This window comes from Lepidochelys olivacea (genome assembly GCF_965140295.1).
Source record: "Lepidochelys olivacea isolate rLepOli2 genome assembly, chromosome: 5".
NCBI classification, from domain to species: domain Eukaryota; kingdom Metazoa; phylum Chordata; order Testudines; family Cheloniidae; genus Lepidochelys; species Lepidochelys olivacea.
The window spans coordinates 132,943,132-132,956,973 of record NC_140415.1 but is presented as its reverse complement, the minus strand read 5'-3'; the positions used below and the strand labels follow the sequence as shown (position 1 = coordinate 132,956,973).

Sequence of the window (13,842 nt, the reverse complement as noted above, 5' to 3'; positions counted from 1 at the left end):
GCCAGGGTGTCTGTAGACCTCAGCTTTCCCCAGCTGCTGGAGTGGCCCTTTTGGGCTGCGGGTAGCCAGGTGTAACTTAAAGCAGCCCTGAGGTTGCCTTAACTTACACCAAGGGCCAGGATCCAGGGAGCATGAAGATGACTAAGAGACACCTTTGCTTCTTCCCAGGGCCTGCCCATCTTCCCAGGTCCCCCCAGCTCGTCTCGTCTGGGGGATCTAATCCTTAATATGCGAAGACAGCCCAGGTCAATATAAACTGCAGTAGGTGGCCTCGAAGAAACGTCTAGCTATCTCAGGTCTGGTTCTTGCAGGGGCTGGTATTTACATCACGGAGCTCCTCACTACAGAGGGTATACTTGTGGGCAGGCTCAGCAGAGAGGCCAAGGACTGATTGATTGGTCATGGACATCAAACCATTCTGGACTACTAATTTACCAGACTAGCAGGCAGTAGAGGGAGCAATCAAGCAAGATAAGGACCTTGCAGAGAAGCTAAATGATTTCTCTATACCAGCCTCCACCACAAAGAACAACCATGAGATACGTACCCCAGAGCTCTAGACTGCAATACCCATGCTGTGCTGTCAGAGATCGTAGCATTGAAAGAGGAGGTGGTGCACCACATTGATCATTTAGGATGCAGTAACTCACCAGGACCCGATGGTATTGATTCCAAGAGTTCCAATGTGACTTATGAATGGAGTGACTGAGCTGCTCACAAACATTTGTAATCTGCCGTCGTCCTAGAAATCTAGAGGATAGCCAGTGCCTGACCTGATTTTAAAAATGACACTGGGAGTGACTGCGATTCACAGAGCTGTGAGGCGGGCCGGTCAACATTTTCCAGCATTTGGATTTATTTTTTAAAAATTACGTTATGCTTAAAGTTAAACACATTGTCTAAGTGCTGCCCCGAAGAGAAACTTTCCTGAATTAGGGCCAAAGTTACGTGCTTGAGCAACATGCTGGGAAGTGTCATTCCCTGTAGACGAGAGCAAGGGTAATACACTTTGGAAGAAATAATTTGAACTACTCGTTGAGGGGTAGTAGATTAGCCACTCAGGAGAAAGGCCTAGGCGCCCTGCAGCTGTTCATTGTACAGCAGTAGTTTAAAAAAAAAAGGGCAGTAAACGAGAGGTTGAGTTATACCGAGAGAGAGAGAGCGCTAATACTCGGACTGCTAAATGCCGTTACATAGGGAGATGATCTTGACCATTTCACATCACTTCCTCACAGTAACAGTACAGCAGAAACAGAAATGGTCCAGAGAAGTCACAATTTGATCCCTGCTCCACTCCCAGGGCAGTGCAGCTCTACTCTGGCCCTTACTCAAGGCATCCAGGTACTTGTTGTGTTTGCCTTTTAAACCACCGCACTCTATTTGTAAAGAGGTGACAATTGCAAATGTTTGCGTTGGCTTTTAAGATAGTCTGGCTGCCCATGGGTTGTGTTTGAATTGTTGATCTCTCCGTCACAAGCGGAAATTCTCCCATACAGTATCTTTCTCAATCTACGCAGAAACAGGATAATTCATGCTCACGACTAGGGAGCTCCTTGCAGATGAGTGAATTTCATGCAGTTTGAAAAGTCAGACACAGTGAATCACAAAATGCATTTTATTGATTTTGTCAAATGCAGTTTAGTTTTAATTATTTATTACGCTACTCCGGAGTGTGTTTGTACATGGATTGTGGTATATTTTGTAAAACGTATCCAGTCTTAGTAAAATGCAATTTCACTTCAGCTTTCAGCCGTTCAATATTCCCTGAGCTCCGCCTGCTTTTTGTGAGAGTTCTGAGGTGGGCAGATTAGTGATCTGAGAATTTGTGAGGTTTTAGTATCATTTGAAATTCCCACTGCTGGCTGTGTCTCTTTACAGCTGACCTGTGTCGCCATGTCCTTTGATAGGTTTTACTGAAACAAGTAAAGAGAAAACACAAAGGCAGATCCTGCTGCCATTGAAGTAAGTGGCAAAACTCCACAGACCTCACTGAGCAGGATCAGAGTGCTGACCAGTATTGCAGTTTGGTGTGCTTTTAACATTACAGCATAGCAAAGGGCTAGGTTCTCAGAAGGTGTAAATCAGCACTGAAGAGACTGGAACTATGCCATTTGACCCCTGACACACACAATCCCATCCCCCGAGAATCTAGCTTGTTATGTGTTGCACATTATTTTCAAAGTACCTTGCTTTCCAGCTCCTGGATATTTGCTTTTAGCAGAGAAGATAAATGTGTGATTATACTGTATAGGTGCCCAAGTCCTTCACTGCTGTCAAGAAACATTGCAGCTGAAGAGGGACAAGGTTGCAAAGGTCACTTTTTAAAGCCACTTCTGTGTTTCTTTTGGCTTGGGCCCACTGTGTGCCAGGCTGGTCTTCTGGTGCAAGTTAGAGCAGCCTAAAGGCTGCTGTAAATTGCACCAGCTGCCCAGTAATTCCAAGGGAAAATATGGCAGCCAGGAATCACTGGGTTGTGAGAACCTCCAGCCACACAACCTGTTCCCAGCCATTCCCCCAGTGCTGGCCACAGGGAGGGGACAGGGCACAAGAGCCAGTGTTCTGCCTTCAGCTATATCACCGGAGGGTTTCTCCACAGCGAGGTGATTGTGACGTCCGTGATCGGTTACCCTGGCTTCAGGGCACTGGCCCAGTGCAGGTCTAGATTGGATTTGAACGGGAGGTCCCTTTCTGATAACAAGCAGCTCAGAATAGCTGAGGATGTCAGCATCCATGCAGGGTGCTTTGGATTGTCACTCTGTAGTCAGAACTCTCATGATTAACCCTTTGCACTCACCTCCAAGGAGCTACACTGACCTGGACGGAGAGGTGCCGTGCTGTGCTCTTAGGGTTTGCTCTTGCTCACTCGAAGGGCAGTGTGCAGGGGACTCCCAAATCCTGGGTATTTCAGCATGTGCAGTACCTCTTGCCCAATGAGGCCTCCACCTCCCTTGCTTTCATGTAGACTTTCCCCAGGTTTTTCTCCTGCAGATTCTAATCCTGATGCCATATCTCAGGCCAGTCTCCGACTGAAGGCATTGGGATTGCTGCGTGAGAGTGTTGGGATTGGGCCCGTGGCAGGGCTGGCTAGCTCTGCAACATTACAGCTCATGGGGTGCGCTCCAGGGGCTAGAGTAGCCATTCTAAACTGGTGGGGGAGGGGGAGGCACCTGCTGGGTCCTGTCTGCCAGTGGACAGCTGCAATAATCTCATGGTCATTAGGCCCCAGCAGGAGCCTGGGTCTCTCCCTCCTGCTGAGGCTCCTTCTCCTTCTCTTCCTCTATCTATCCATCCAACCTGAGAACAGCTCTTCCCCACCCGTCCCACACAGAGACCACGGGCTGGGCTCCAGGGAAGGGGAGCTGCTCCACAGCCCCTTGGAGCAGAACTTCCCACCTTCCAGCATTGGTGGTGTGGGGGAATGGGGGAGCAAGGACAGAGAAGCAAAACCAGCACCTGCCCTCGGCCCCCTCCCCAAGACCACAAGCTGCTAAACACACACACACACACACCTTTTCTAACACACACACACACACCCCTTTTTCTAACCCACAACCACCCAAAATATCTCAGAACCCGAATCCCATAATCCTTTGCAAATGGAAAGGATTCTGGGGTTTGGTGCATGGGATGAGTCTGTAGGTCATGGCTGAGAGTTGCTGGGCTGGCGCGCACGTACGTGTGTGTGTGTAAATTAAAAAAAATCTGGAGCGTGGCCAATCTCCACCCAGGCCTGCAGCCTTTTAGACCAGCTTGTACATTGTTAGCTCAGTTGTTGTCAGTAGGTGGGTAACTCAGTCAGCTGAGGAATAATGTAGTTGAGCTGTTGGGACTATGGTTTCATTGAAACTTAGATTCAAACTATTTCTCAGATTCTTGATAGTTTGGAAATTGTTAAAAGAATTTTCCCAGGGCCCAGTGTTTCCTCCTCCTTTGAGGAGTGTCCCTGGGAATGCTCCATGTGAGGGGTGCATGCCTCCCGGACGCCTGAGATTGGAGATTTTTGGCAGCAGTGCTCATATGGGCCACACATGCACCCTCGCTATCCTCATGTCCCGTGCCGAGGATAATATGGGGTTGCGACGGACGAACCACCCTCAGTTCTTTCTCAACCACCTGGCCAGAGCGGAGTGTTCATAGTGCTAACCGTTATGGGCTTTTCACTTCATGCCTTGTGGAAGACCTCCTGTTTGATGGGTGCGGTGCGTTCAGGCTCAAGATCACAGAGACACTCTAGAGAGTAAAAGACACGAAGGCCATTGCTAAGCCTCTGGGATGTTGCACAGGCATGTTAGGCTCACAAGAGGGAGAAGTTTTTCTCTCTAGTGGAGCAGAGACTCTGTTCACATTCTGCAGCCCCATAATCTGCTTTGGACTTTTTACCATAGTTAACCACTCTTGGTTTCTCCTTGTCTCCTATCATGGTGCACTTGTCTGCCATCTCAGTGCATCGCCTGCCAGTGGATGGTTCTGCTGGTCTCTCTTCTTTCATGGTGAGGCCCCAGGCTGGTGCTGGCAAGGTTGATGAACTCCCCCATTTGAGCCCTTGGTGGTGTGCTCATTCTGTCTGCAATGAAAGGCTGCATTTTCAATCATAATTACATCTGGGAGGAGAGTGACTGAGTCCCGGATTCCTGGGGCTCTTCCTCCTTTCCCTGTATTCCACACGGACACAGCTGTCCTGCGGCCTCATTCCAGAGTTAGAGCGAAGAAGGTGTTTTCCCTGAAAGACACTTAATATCCCATGTTCTCTTCCCAAAGCCTCACTCTTACCCAGGGGCACATGCAGCCCATGCTGTCAAGAGGGCTTGGAGATTTTATTTTGTTAGGCAGTTAGGAAGCAGAGAGGCATTTTGTGACTTTTGGGGATCAGTGTGAATGGGATGCCATTTCCACTCAGTACCTGTCTAAGTAGATATACCTGTGCCTTGAGACATATTAGCTAGGCTATCCGAACATGAGCTTTTGAGGCTGTTTTTCTGAACATTGATGACTTGCTTAGCAGTATTTCGTTCAGAGAAGTCTACTGGGCTGCTGCCTGCATAAACATTCACCCAGTGCTACTTTCTCAGCTTGGCATCTACATCTCAGGCTTGCTCTTGGTAGGGCAGTTCTGAAGCCCGTGTGTAACTCTCTGAGGTCTGTATGGAATGTGTCCTGGGCTCAACTAGAATTCTTCAGCCCACACTCCTGGACTTGTTCAGCTCTTGACGACCCCAAATGGGACTATGAAGAGGCCTAGAGAAGAAAGGAGCTATTTCCATGGTTACTCGTAGCTCATGGTGAGCATTGCTTCTGCCTATTCACACTCCCTGCCTACCTTCCCTTTTGCCTTGGAGTTCTTGGGGTGTTTGAAAAGACACTCAAGAAACCAAAGCTGCTGTTACTATGCAAAATAGCCATTTATGGCCTAGTGGAAAGGGCACTGGATTGAGACTCGGGAGACCTGGAGTCCATCCCTAGCTCTCCTACTGACCTGCTGAGTGACCTTGGGCAAGTCACTTCACTACTCGGTGCCTCTGTTTCCCCATATGTAAAACAGGGATAATGATACTGTCCCCCTTTGTAAAGTGCTTTGAGATCTACAGGTGGAAAGAGCTGTTTAAGAGCTAGGTTTTATAATTCCCTGACACTTTTTTCTTTTCCCAACACAATACAATGCTTCTTATTCAATACTGTGAGTTAATAAGAGCAAGGAAAAATGTGGTATAGGGAAACCTGGCTTAATGCAGGCGAATGATTCTGACGCCGATTGCAAATGACTGAATGTTGCTCATTAGCATGGGAACAAATAATGCAATATGTAAGGCTCACGCACCGTAAAATGTAACTTGTTCATTTCTCTTGTTGACAGCACTGAGGTTTAGCTTTGATTATTTATTATAACACTCCATAGATTAGTAGGAGACGTGGGTTGGAGCTTTCTAAAGTGCTCAACATTGTCCTTTCTCTGCTCCCACTGTCTAGGGTGGGCTGATAGCACTGTGTAACTTGACTAAATCCAATGGCATGGATACAGAACAAGAATTTCTTGGCAGCTTTAAAGTTCAGAGATTACTGCTCATCTCACGAAGTTAAAGTGAGCATCCAGTACCTGTTGAGTGTGTTTAAGCAGTGAGCGTGTGTGAATGTGGGTGTGGTTCTTATGCAATGTATGGCTTCTGTGATCAAACTCCGCAAAGGTTATTCTTTTCCAATGCTTCGGTTTTGTCCAGACAGTGTAATGGCTATAAACAGCAGGCGTGGGTTGTTTCAGCCAGTTGAACGGTTGTTAAAAGCTTTTGTAGGTTTAGCGTTTTTCTCAATCCAGCCTTGCCGTGGCATGTTCTGCAGAATCATAGAATATCAGGGTTGGAAGGGACCTCAGGAGGTCATCTAGTCCAACCCCCTGCTCAAAGCAGGACCAATCCCCAATTAAATCATCCCAGCCAGGGCTTTGTCAAGCCTGACCTTAAAAACTTCTAAGGAAGGAGATTCCACCACCTCCCTAGGTAACGCATTCCAGTGTTTCACCACCCTCCTAGTGAAAAAGTTTTTCCTAATATCCAACCTAAACCTCCCCCACTGCAAGCTGTTGGGTGCTCAGGAAATTTGAAAAAAAAGTAATTTCTTTAGGAGCATAGAGATCAGTTGTGGGGTGGGAGTTGAAAAAGCTCTCGACATTGGGCTAACTCTGCTCCTGTTGTTGTCATCCACTGCCTTAAAAGGGAGCAAAGTTAGGCCATCACTGAGCACTTTTGCAAATGCCTACCTATGAGCCTAATTTAAGGCTCCCATTGTTTAAAGAAATCTTGGCCAAGTTCTGTGAATAATCCACATGGGGTAACATTTTCAAAAATGCCTTAGTCACTTGGCTGCCTAAATGTCATTAGACTTCTAGGTCACTTAGGCCCTTTTGAAAATGTTACCCCAGGCTGTCGTGGTTTTGCAAGAGTGGTGGGGATTTACTGTAACAATTGCAGAGATATGTGTAAGAATCCATGTGGTTGATAAGTTACAAAGAGTGGCAGGGGGAAGTGTCAGCTGTGAGCATTTCAAGTGGTGCCCTCAGGTTTCCTTTGGAAAGTGTGAAACAGTTGAGGGATTTTTAGCCCAAATAAATATGTAATAAAATCCATTGGGTTTGCAGAATGATATCAGAGTCAGTGTTGCAGTTTGTATGATGTTGGAACGACCTGGATTAAACCAGTAGAGGAGGAATGGAGATTTAGGGCTAGATTCTGCCCTGAATGGCAAAGCACTTAAGCATGAACTTAACTTTAAGCACATGAGCAGCTTCAGTGAAGTCAGGCCTAAGTGCTTTGCTGGATCAGGGCCAGAGAGCTTGCATTTTACAGGACTGAAAACTTAGTGGAATAGACTCCAACTGAGGATGAAATGACGAGGGTAAATCCCATCAACTTTGGTCGGGCCAGCCAGGATCCTGGGCTCCCTGTATCAGGGATCTGAGATGTTTCTTTGGCGTCCACCCTGTGTGGGATAATGTAGTGAAATGGGGTGGCTCAGCAGTCTCCTGCAGCCTTTAAAGAGTCCTCATTGACCCACTGTGACCACACGGTTATGGCTGAGACATTGCAGTGATTTCTCTTCCCTTAGACCAGGAAATCAGTGTTGAGCTCTCAGTCATCAGTCACTGTGGGGGGCTTGTGTGGAAATGTTCGCTTTTAATGGTAGCCTTCTGCCCCAGCACTTCAGAGAACACTCCACACAGAAACATGCACCTCCGCAGCTAAGCTATCACCTTGATTTAGATCAAAGCTTATTGGAATAATGCTCTACAGTGTTCAGGAACAGGCAGGACAGGGCCAGAGAGAGCCCCTGGGTGGGGCCCAGCAGTAAACCCTGCTGTTTACGTTGTCTCTGGATACTGCTCTGTGCTCTTTGCTAGTATAGGAACTTTATAATCCCTTTATAATCTCACTTGTTTTCCTTTTACTATTGAGACGCCAGTGGATTTGTTTACATGGCAGGCAGTTTAGTCCATCGTCACTGCTCTCTGGAGAGCCAGTCTGTCTGTAATGGAGCAGTGCTGAGGTTCTCTCCAGCCCTTCTCCACGGGAATAAATCCTGCTGCTCTGACCCTTGGGGCAGGCCCTATTTAAGGTCTATGCTGGCTCTCCCCACTAAGGGTAAATTTCTCTATATAGAGGCCCTATTTCACATCTGTGGTCAAAGAGCCAGAGGGATGCAGACCTGATTGAGGCCCCAAATCATGAAAGCATTTCAACAAGTGCTTAAGCGCCACCGATGTACGTGGGACTTAATCACGTGCTTTCCCGACTAGAGCTGCTGTCCTGAATCAGGGCCTTTGCTGTTTTCTAACGGTACCATAGGATGCCCTTGGATTTCCTATTCTAGTCTATGTGACAGGTACTAGAATGATAATTCCTCGTAAATGAAGGCACTTATAGACTGTCCTGTCTCCCTGGGGAAAGGACTCGTGGCTATTGTTATATCGTTTAAATAATATTTTGAAATGAAGTTTACATTGCTTTGTTTTTCCTCCGAGGTGACTGTATATAAATATTTCCCTCTCTTTGAGCATAGCTGGAGTAAGCAGACAAATAATTTGCCTCTGATGTATTGAAACTGTGAGATCTAGTTCTCTCTTGTGTACACGTTCACGATTATAACTCTTGTTCCTCTGTGTTTTATAAGGCGGGATAATGTTGCTTCAGGGTAACTACAAGTCTGCAGCCTTCTGAATGATTTTTGTGTAATTGAAATCGAGCAAAGCAGTGAAGGATTTCACACATGTATATGATATATGTATATGTACAAACTTTAGAAAGAAATAAACCAAATGTATTTCATTTGCTGGATTTGAGTGCACCTTCATTTAAGCTGTTGCTCTTTAATATTTGTGTTACACCAGAACTTACAGGTATCCACTGGGTCAGAGCCCCATTGTGGTAGGTGCTATACAGACGCAAAGCATATGACCATCCTTGCCCCAAAGGTCTCACGATCTAAACTGAATGCTGTAGCAGGTGGATGAGACAACAAGGGGTCTGGAGTGGAGCAAGATGCCTACAGTTCTTAGCCAGCTGGCAGCAGTAACCACAGTATTCACAACTCACCACCTTGCCTCTCGCTGATCAGTGGCATTGTTCCAGATGTACGGCTGCAAAGGTGAAGTTTGAGAGGTGACTTGAAGGAGAATACGACGGTAGCTTTACAGACTGGCCCTGGGTGCTTTTCCCAGGCGTGAGGGGTGGCCTGGAAGAAGTGTGCAATCAAGGCTCGTGTCATTCGCTCAGCAGAAAGGAGTGGTTTCAGAATCGCCTGGTCATTTTCTCTCTCAAAACACATTTTAACGTCCAAAGTCATGTGCAGCCACTGGCTGGGCTCGTAATCCCCGTCTACCTCATCCTTGTGAAGTGACAGCTATAGTAAATTGCTCTGCAGCTGGTTACACATGCCTGCTGCTGCAGCTGTTGGGCAGAATTGAGGGCATGGGCAGGGAGGGTAGGAGGAAAGGGGGCAAACACAGAGGCCAGAGGGGGTAAGAAACTGGGAGGGGTATGGGCTGAGGTCTGGGGACACCAGAACCACATGGAAGGGGGCTGGCATTGTGCTCCCAGGTTGTGGAATGGGTGAACCTCTTAGGGAAGAAAGAGGGGGGAGGTCACATGGAGTGGGGGAGGAGAGTGGTGGGGCATGCAGGAGGTATACAAGGAGGACATAAGGGGCACAGAGTATGCAGGGGGCCAGAACGGGTGCGGGAGGCATGGAGGACTCCTTAAATTAGGGGTGTGAAATGTGCAGAGGCAATAATAGCAAACATGCATGCCCTTTTTAAAAAATCACACCACACACCACTGTACTAGGAAGATTTCTCTGCATCTTTGTCCATGTTGAGGTTTTTGTCTGCGGGAATTCCCTCAAGTTAGAGATGAGGCACTTGAAGTTAGACAGGTAAGACCAGTCTTATTCAGTATTTGTATTAATGACCTTGCACAAAAATAGGAGTATACTAATGAAATGTGCTGATGATACAAAGTCGGGAGGCATTGTCAATACAGAGCAGGACTGGACTGTCATACCAAAATATCTGGATAACCGTGAAGACTACAGTGACAGAAACGGCATGAAATTTAATAATACAAACTGCAAGGTCATGCACTTAGGGTCCAATAATAAGAATTTCTGCTGCAAGCGGGGGGCTTATCTGCTGGAAGCAACAGGGGAGGAGAGAGACCTGGGTGTGTGGGTATGAGCCACCAAGGTAATGCAGGTGTGGAAAAGGGAAATGCAATCTTAGGATGTATTAGGTGAGGTATTTCCAGTAGAGATAGGGAAGTATTAAAGCCATTGTCCAAGGCATTGGTAAAACCTCATCTGGAATCTGTGTACAGTTCTGGTCACCCATGTTAACGATTAATTTAAACTGGAACAGGTGCAGAGAAGAACTACTCGGATGATCAGAGGAACAGAAGGCCTATTTTATGAGACGAGAAGAGCTTGGCTTGTTTAGTCTAGCAAAAAGAAGGGGATCTGATTACCTTCCTAATTTATTTATAGAGAGCAAATTCCCAGGAGCATGAAGAGCTGTTTAAGCTAAAGGACAATGCTGGTACAAGAACAAACAGATGACCTGGCCGTGAACAAATTCAGGTTGGAAATAAGGAGAAGGTTTCTAACCATCATAGGGGTGAGGTTCTGGAACAGCCTCTATGATGGGTTCGGTCACAGAGACCCCCTTGGGACTGTCACCTGATGTGCTGAAATTACCTGAGCCCCTTTTCTCTGCCAGTTTGGGCCTCCAGAACCCTGCCTTGTTGAGCCAGACATGCCAGCCTGCTCCAACACAGAGCAGGGTCTGACCCACATGCCCCAAATCTGCAGACTTAACTGAAAACAGCTTAAGAAGTGTTCCTGTCTCCAGTGCCCAGTATTCAGTCTTTCTGGGAGCCTAAACCCCAAATAAATCCGTTTTACTCTGTATAAAGCGTATACAGGGTAAACTCATAAATTGTCCGCTCTCTATAACACTGATAGAGAGAGATGCACAGCTGTTTGCTCCCCCAGGTATCAATTACTTACTCTAGGTCAATTAATAAGAAAAAGTGATTTTATTAAGTATAAAAAGTAGGATTTAAGTGGTTCCAATAACAGACAGAAAAAAGTAAGTTACTAAACAAAATAAAACAAAATGTGCAAGTTTAAGCCTAATACAATAGGAAACTGAATATAGGTAAATCTCAGCCTCAGAGGTGTCCCAATAAGCTAGTCTGGGTCCAGCAATCACTCACACCCCCATAGTTACTGTCCTTTGTTCAAGTTTCTTTCAGGCATCTCTTGGGGGTGGAGAGGCCATCTCTTGAGCCAGCTGAAGACAAAATGGAGAAGTTTCCTGGGCCTCTTATATTCTTTCTCTTGTGGGTGGAAACACCTTTGTTCTGTGAAAAATCAAGCAACAAGATGGAGTTTGTAGCTACTTGGGCAAGTCACATGTCCATGAATGATTCAGCTTTTTGCAGGCCGATGCCATTGCTTACATGTTAGTTTGAACATTCCCAGGAAAGCTCAGATGTGGATTGACGTCTCCCAAAGTCCATTGTCAGTGAAGTTTCAGAGTAGCAGCCGTGTTAGTCTGTATTCGCAAAAAGAAAAGGAGGACTTGTGGCACCTTAGAGACTAACCAATTTATTAGAGCATAAGCTTTCGTGAGCTACAGCTCACTTCCACATCTGAGGAAGTGAGCTGTAGCTCACGAAAGCTTATGCTCTAATAAATTGGTTAGTCTCTAAGGTGCCACAAGTCCTCCTTTTCTTTTTGTCAGTGAAGTGTTTCTTGATTGGGTACTTACTGAGAATAGTCCTTTCTCAAGGAGCTGACCAAATGCTTCACTGAGGCTGCTTAGAATCAAACACATTGAGATACAAGTACATAGCCAATATTCATAACTTCAAATACAAAAATGATACACACATACAGACAGCATAATCATAACCAGCAGACTGCAACCTTTCATAGACACCCCACTTGATCTCCTCTGTACAAGACCTGGTGCAACCATAGGACCCTGGTTGCAACAATGATCTATATGGTCACAGTTCACGTCAATAATGTCACAGCCTCCCAATAGAAGTTGTGGGTGCAAACAACTTAATTAGTTGTAAGAGAGAGCTGGGCAAATTTATGAGTGCAATTGCGTGATGAGGTTGCTTGTGATGGTAGGAGGCAGGGCTCAGCAGGCCTGGGGCTCACTTACAGTTTGTCTCTGATGTTCCTAAAGCTCATGTTTCAGGGTTTCAGCCTGCCACTAGCAGGGATCAGGAAGGGATTTTCCCCCTGAAGTGTATTCTGGGAGAGGGTTTTTATGTCCTTCCTCTGAAACATCAGGGATGTCCACAACTGGAGATGAGATGTGGGGGAGGGCAGGGTGGGCCTCTGAGGTGGCACCGAGCATTCTCTCAGGTGCTTGGCTGGCTGGTTCTTGCTCACATGCCCAGGGTCTAAGCATCCTATGTGGGGTTGGGAAGAAATTTTCCCCCAGGTCAGGCTGGCAGTGACCTGGGTGGGCGGGGTTTGCCTTCCTCTGCAGCGTGTGGATGTGGGTCACTTACCAGGGTTATCTGGGTATATCTCACTTGATCATTTCCCTGCCATTGTGGGGGCCTTAGGCACTGGTGCACCTCAGTCCGTCCTATTCCCTGCCTGCGGCTGCCTTCCTCTAGTCTCCTTTGGGCTGTAATAGTTTGATCTCATTTTGATTGTTGGGTTTAGTGTGTTGGTGCTGGGTGGTATTGGTCTGACATACAGGAGATCAGACCAGAGGATCTAGTGCCCCCTCCAGGCCTTAAAGTCTACGACTCTGTAAGTATTACAGTTCAAATGGATGTTCACATTCTTAGGATCATCGTTAGTGCTCGGAATTGAGGACTGTTGCACTCTGCTACGATATTCCCAATTCCCATTCAGGGAGGAGCTGATGACTTGAAAATAAGCAGATTGTTAATTCTAGCACATGGTATGTTGATTTATTCTAGTATAAAGGACCAAATATGGTGTGTATGCGGAAGCCCATAGAGAAAATCTATGAAGTGTCTCACATGAGCACAAGTTAATTTAACTATGCCTGAAAATATTCTCCTCACTTATGAACGTTACTCTCAGGGCTATTCACAACTCCTTTCATTTTGTTTTTCCTGCTGACGCAGGCTACTGTGATAAGCATTTTCTGTCCGTAATCAAAATACATGTTCACAATGCTTTAAACTATAACGAAATGTCAAAACAGCAGCTTCCACCTGCAAACTGGAAAACCGACGCATTTACATTCACTGGCATTGTCCTGAGACACACCACAGTAGGAGATGCTGGAAAGGGTTCGGTTGTGGATGCAGGTGGAAACCCAAAGGCCACTGCTGCATTGGGGCCCCAGTTGCTCCAGATCTGCTCAGCCCATATATAAAGAATCCAGTGAGGGGGTGGTGATTTAAGCAGGAGGTGATCATATGCCTGCAGCTAAATCCATGCTATTATTATGTGTATTGTGCTTTAGCACCCAGGAGTTGTAGTTATGGACCATGTGACAGGGTGCTGGGCAAGGGGTTGCTGATTCAGCCCTCTGTCATGCCAGCACCTATTTAGGGGGATAGATTAGAGCTGGCTGGAGATTGCCTCCCCAGTTAGGGCCAGGTTGAGACAGCTGCTGCATAATTAGCCTGGGGGGGTATAAAAGCCTCAGGGCAAAGAAGCTAGGGGAAGAGCAGAAAGAAAGGGAAAAGTCAGGGAGTGGAAGCAGGGAGGTAGCTCTTCCGTCCCTCCCTCCCTGCAGATGGTGAAGGGCCAACTGTGCATGGTGAGACGGCAATGAGAACAAGTCTGTGAATAAAC

General features: G+C 46.7%; 1 protein-coding gene across 3 annotated transcripts in view; it reads left to right on the top strand.

Annotated features, from left to right (window-relative positions):
• PSD3 (pleckstrin and Sec7 domain containing 3) overlaps positions 1 to 8,810 on the top strand; it is a 149,725-nt gene extending 140,915 nt beyond the window's left edge. For all 3 annotated transcript variants that reach the window (XM_084629314.1, XM_084629316.1, XM_084629315.1), the window contains one exon: positions 169 to 8,810. In XM_084629314.1, coding sequence (XP_084485440.1) covers positions 169 to 220 — 52 coding nt within the window. In that variant the 3' untranslated portion in view covers positions 221 to 8,810. The remainder of the gene's footprint in view (positions 1 to 168) is intronic.
• Positions 8,811 to 13,842: the final 5,032 nt, after the last annotated feature.